The 5,655-nt window shown below is 41.1% G+C and overlaps 2 protein-coding genes across 5 annotated transcripts in view; one reads left to right on the top strand and one right to left on the bottom strand.

The window, feature by feature from the left end:
• CLCC1 (chloride channel CLIC like 1) overlaps window positions 1–4,708 on the top strand; it is a 47,654-nt gene extending 42,946 nt beyond the window's left edge. The window contains exon 13 of the transcript XR_008617166.1: window positions 4,329–4,708. The gene's annotated coding sequence lies outside the window, so the exon portion shown is untranslated. The remainder of the gene's footprint in view (window positions 1–4,328) is intronic.
• Window positions 1–5,655, bottom strand: part of GPSM2 (G protein signaling modulator 2) — a 63,786-nt gene that overhangs the window by 15,275 nt on the left and 42,856 nt on the right. For all 4 annotated transcript variants that reach the window (XM_024119707.3, XM_024119708.3, XM_024119709.3 and 1 more), the window contains one exon: window positions 1,978–2,048. In XM_024119707.3, the coding sequence (XP_023975475.1) occupies window positions 1,978–2,048 (71 nt within the window). The remainder of the gene's footprint in view (window positions 1–1,977; window positions 2,049–5,655) is intronic.

Raw genomic sequence — 5,655 nt, forward strand, 5'->3', positions numbered from 1 at the left:
TTGCGGTATGCGGGCCTCTCACTGTTGTGGCCTCTCCCGTTGCGGAGCACAGGCTCCGGACGCGCAGGCTCAGCGGCCATGGCTCACAGGCCCAGCCACTCCACGGCATGTGGGATCTTCCCGGACCGGGGCACGAACCCGTGTCCCCTGCATCGGCAGGCGGGCTCTCAACCACTGCGCCACCAGGGAAGCCCTTATTCTTGATATGAGTTACTTAGAAATCTGTTACAACTGGAAATTTTGGATGTATGTAGAATTTATAACCCTAAAAAATAACATCTAAAACTTACACAGCAGTAATCTTTTGTTGATAAAATTGTACTGAACTCTTTGACTTTATTATGACTTCCAAACAGGAAGTTAGGGACTTCCCTGTTGGTCCAGTGGTTAAGAATCCATCTTCCAATGCAGGGGATGCGGGTTTGATCCCTGGTCAGGGAGCTAAGATCCCACATGCCACAGGGCAACTAAGCCCGCATGCTGCAACTACTGAGCACACAGGCCACAACTAGAGAGCCCACGCACCACAACAAGGAGCCCATATGCCTCAACTAAGACCCAAGGCAGCCAAAAATAAAACATATAAATAAATATTTATTATGAGGTAAAAAAAAAATCACAAAGAACTAATTCCACTTAAACATATTTTAAATTAGACATAAATCTTTATCATCATTAGGCTCTTGGAAAATTACAGGGTTGAATCTGGTCGCTTCTCATGGAATTTATTGTTGCTACCACTACAGAGGCACCAAATTAATTTTGCAGCTTATTACTAGTTTCCTACCTACTAGAAAAATGAAGATCTAAATTGACTTAAGTTTATTGTGTTCTGTTTTGTTTTTTTTTTAAATAATCTATAGATTTAAGGATCTGAGAACCACTCACCAATATAAGAGGTAAATATATATGGGGGAAGTCATAAAGCCCTTCGGAAGTTAACCAGAAGTTTTTTAAAAACTCTGTAACTGTTTGGAATAAAAAAATATTGGATATTAGTTCAAATCAAATATTGGTCTTATGAAGACTACTTACACAAAAAATGTCAATATTAAACAATAATATGCCTATTATAATAGGGCAGAAGAATATTTCATTACATGGAAAGATGCTGATATATTACTATGTCTTATAAAATAGTATCTATGATATTCATATGAAAATGCAAGACGAATAAATACAAAAACATTAATTTTGGTTACTACTGGGAGGTGGGATTACTGATAATTTCCTTGTTGGAAGTTTCCAAAGGTACTACAATAAACACATTTTATAAAAAGTGTTTCAAGAAATACACCATAAAGGAGTAAGAGCATACCTTAACAATGTAAAATTAAGATAAATGGAGGTGGAAGAAAGCAGCCTAGATTTGTTCTTCAATATAACCTTTTCCCAATTATAAAGTCCCTTCTCTGTTACTTAAAAAAAACCAAAAACCTAGAGAAGATGCATCTTGAACAGAGTTATTTCTTTGTTAGTTAAAAAAAATGCTTTTCAAAAATGCAGCTAAAAACACTATCTGGATCATACATATCATTAATCTTGTCAATAATGTTGCTGTTATTTAGTTGAAAAAAGCTTCCTAATCCTTGTCTGATTTTCCTGTTCTTCTTTTAATTAAAAAAAGTAATGCATGTACATGGTAAAATAGTAAAATATTCAAACAGTTCAAAATACTATATAAAGTGTTTCTCCTAACCCAGACAGCAATTCTTTTCCTAGAGGTAATCGTTACTAGCAAGTATCTTATATATTCTTCCAGAAACGTCTTATGCATCTACAAAGGATATATATGCATAAAACTTTTCTTAAACAGATGGCAGCACACCGTACACATTCTTTTTGCATTGTACTCGATTCTTTTCAAAGGAAAATGTTAAAGTGATACCCATATATGACAAGACTTATTTAAATTATTTAAACTAAAAGTTGCTAAAATATTTTGTTATAACAGTTCAAGAAATAAAAACTGCCAACCTTTTCTGGTGTTAACTTCATAAGTTCCATGTTTTCCATACTGTGTCGGCGTCCAAACTTGGGGCGTGCACCTTTGTAAAAAAAAGTTAATTTAAGTAAGCCCTTAAGAGTGAAAATTCAGCATCACTGTGTTATTCAAATTTAAAGTCTGCTACAAAAACCCACATGGAAGGAGGAAACATGTATTCTTTCAAGAATAATAATTTTCCACACCAACTAAATTAAAATAAAATATACACTCCCTCTAAAACGTTTTGATGTAAGGAAGTTAACGTTTTGCTGGGAAACTAACTTTGGTTACTAACTACCCCTTAATTTAGAAAAGGCATTTTTATAATAACTGGTTTTATATGATACACACAGTCTCCTAAAAACAACCCAAACAAACTGTAGAGAGGTTTAAGTAAGTAGAAACATAAGGAAAACATAAGGCCTTCAAATATGAGGTAAGAACCAAAATAACATCCCCAATACTATATTATTACTCTTCTGAGTTACCCTTTTCCATTTTAAGATCTCATTAGATGACAGATTTACTGCCAGTCAGGAAAAAAGTTAAATAAAAATATCTTCAAAATATTTTTTCAAAAAGTTGTCATTAAATATGAAGAACTTTCATATCCATTCAATCTTTAATATTTTAAAAGGCATAATATAAGAAATACATGATACCTGATAGCCAGCTTCAGAAATAAACCATGGGGGTGAGGGGTGCCTTCAAGATGGCGGAGGAGTAAGACGTGGAGATAACTTTCCTCCCCACAAATACATCAGAAATACATCTATATGTGGAAAAACTCATACAGAACACCTACTGAACTTTGGCAGAAGACCTAAGACTTCCCAAAAGGCAAGAAACATCCCCACATACCTGGGTAGGGCAAAAGAAAAAAGGAAAAACAGACACAAAAGAATAGGGACGGGACCTGCACCTCTGGGAGAGAGCTGTGAAGGAGGAAGTTTCCACACACTAGGAAGCCCCTTCACTGGTGGAGACGGGGGGTGGCGGGGGGGAAGCTTTGGAGCCACGGAGGAGAGCGCAGCAACAGCGGTGCAGAGGGCAAAGCGGAGAGATTCCTGCACAGAGGATCGGTGCCGACCAGCACTCACCAGCCCAAGACGCTTGTCTGCTGACCCGCCAGGGCAGGCGGGGCTGGGAGCTGAGGCTCAGGCTTTGGAGGTCAGATCCCAGGGAGAGGACTGGGGTTGGATGCGTGAACACAGCCTGAAAGGGGCTAGTGCACCACAGCTAGCCAGGAGGGAGTCTGCGAAAAAGTTTGGACCTGCCTAAGAGTCAAGAGACCATTGTTTCGGGGTGTGCGAGGAGAAGGGATTCAGAGCACCGCTTAAACGAGATCCAGAGATGGGCGCCAGCCACGGCTATCAGCATGGACAGCAGAGATGGCCATGAGACGCTAAGGCTGCTCTTGCAGCCACCAAGAAGCCTGTGTGCAAGCACAGGTCACTATCCACACCTCCCCTCTTGGGAGCCTGTGCAGCCCGCCACTGCCAGGGTCCCGTGATCCAGGGACAACTTCCCCAGGAGAACACACGGCACACCTCAGGTTGTTGCAACGTCATGCTGGCCTCTGCCACTGCAGGCTCACCCCACATTCCGTACCCCTCCCTCCCCCCGGCCTGAGTGAGCCAGAGCCCCCTGCATCAGCTGCTCCTTTAACCCCGTCCTGTCTGAACAAAGAACAGACACCCTCAGGCGACCTACACGCAAAGGCGGGTCCAAATCCAAAGCTGAACCCCGGGAGCTGTGCGAACAAAGAAGAGAAAGGGAAATCTCTACCAGCAGCCTCAGGAGCAGTAGATTAAATCTCCACAATCAACTTGATGTACTCTCAGTCAACTTGTGGAATACCTGAATAGACAACGAAACACCCCAAAATTGAGGTAGTGGACTTTGGGAGCAACTGTAGACTTGGGGTTTTCTTTCTGTATCTAATTTGTTTCTGGTTTTATGTTTATCTTAGTTTAGTATTTAGAATTTATTATCATTGGCAATTTATTCATTTGGTTGCTCTCTTCATTTATTATATATATGTATATATAAATTTTTTTCCTTTTTCTCTTTTTGTGAGTGTGTATGTGTACGCTTCTTTGTGTGATTTTGTCTGTACAGCTTTGCTTTTGCCATTTGTCCTAGGGTTCTGACTGTCCGTTTTGTTTTGTTTTTTAGTAGTTATAGTTTTTAGTGCTCGTTATCATTGGTGGATTTGGTTTTTGGTTTGGTTGCTCTCTCCTTTATTTCTTTTTTTTAATTACTTTTTTATTTTTAATAAATTTTTTCTATTTTATTAACTTTATTTTATTTTTTCTTTCTTTTTCTCCCTTTTCATCAGAGCCGTGTGGCTGACAGGGTCTTGGTGCTCCGGCCAGGTGTCAGGCCTGTGCCTCTGAGGTGGGAGAGCCGAGTTCAGGACAATGGACCACCAGAGACCTCCCAGCCCCACGTAATATCAAACGGTGAAAGCTCGCCCAGAGATCTCCATCTCAACGTTAAGACCCAGCTCCACTAAATGACCAGCAAGCTACAGTGCTGGACACCCTATGCCAAACAACTAGCAAGACAGGAACACAACCCCACCCATTAGCAGAGAGGCTGCCTAAAATCATAATAAGGTCACAGACACCCCAAAACACACCACCAGACGCGGTCCTGCCCACCAGAAACACAAGATCCAGTCTCATTCACAAGAACACAGGCACCAGTCCCCACCACCAGGAAGCCTACACAACCCACTGAACCAACCTTACCCACTGGGAGCAGACACTAAAAACAACGGGAACTACAAACCTGAGGCCTGCGAAACGGAGACCCCAAACACAGTAAGTTAAGCAAAATGAGAATAGAGAAATACACAGCAGAAGAAGGAGCAAGGCAAAAACACACCAGACAAACAAATGAAGAGGAAATAGGCAGTCTACCTGAAAAAGAATTCAGAGTAGTGATAGTAAAGATGATCCAAAATCTTGGAAACAGAATGTAGAAAACACCAGAAACGTTTAACAAGGACCTAGAAGAACTAAAGAGCAAACAAACAATGATGAACAACACAATAAATGAAATTAAAAATTCTCTAGAAGGAATCAATAGCAGAGTAACTGAGGTAGATGAAAGGATAAGTGACCTGGAAGATAAAACAGTGGAAATAACTACCACAGAGCAGAAAAAAGAATGAAGAGAATTGAGGACAATCTCAGAGACCTCTGGGACAATATTAAACGCACCAACATTTGAATTATAAGGGTCCCAGAAGAAGAAGAGAAAAAAAAGAGACTGAGAAAACATTTGAAGAGATTATAGTTGAAAATTTCCCTAACATGAGAAAGGAAATAGTCAATCAAGTCCAGGAAGCGCAGAGTCCCACACAGGATAAATCCAAGGAGAAACACGCCAAGACACATATTACTCAAGCTATCAAAAATTAAATACAGGGCTTCCCTGGTGGCGCAGTCGTTGAGAGTCCGCCTGCCAATGCAGGGGACACAGGTTCGTGCCCCGGTCCGGGAAGATCCCACATGCCGTGGAGCGGCTGGGCCCGTGAGCCATGGCCGCTGAGCCTGCGCGTCCAGAGCCTGTGCTCCGCAATGGGAGAGACCACAGCAGTGAGAGGCCCGCGTACCGCAAAAACAAACAAACAAACAAAAAACAAAAAAAAAAACACC

This window comes from Physeter macrocephalus, chromosome 4 (genome assembly GCF_002837175.3).
Source record: "Physeter macrocephalus isolate SW-GA chromosome 4, ASM283717v5, whole genome shotgun sequence".
Taxonomy (NCBI): Eukaryota; Metazoa; Chordata; class Mammalia; order Artiodactyla; family Physeteridae; genus Physeter; species Physeter macrocephalus.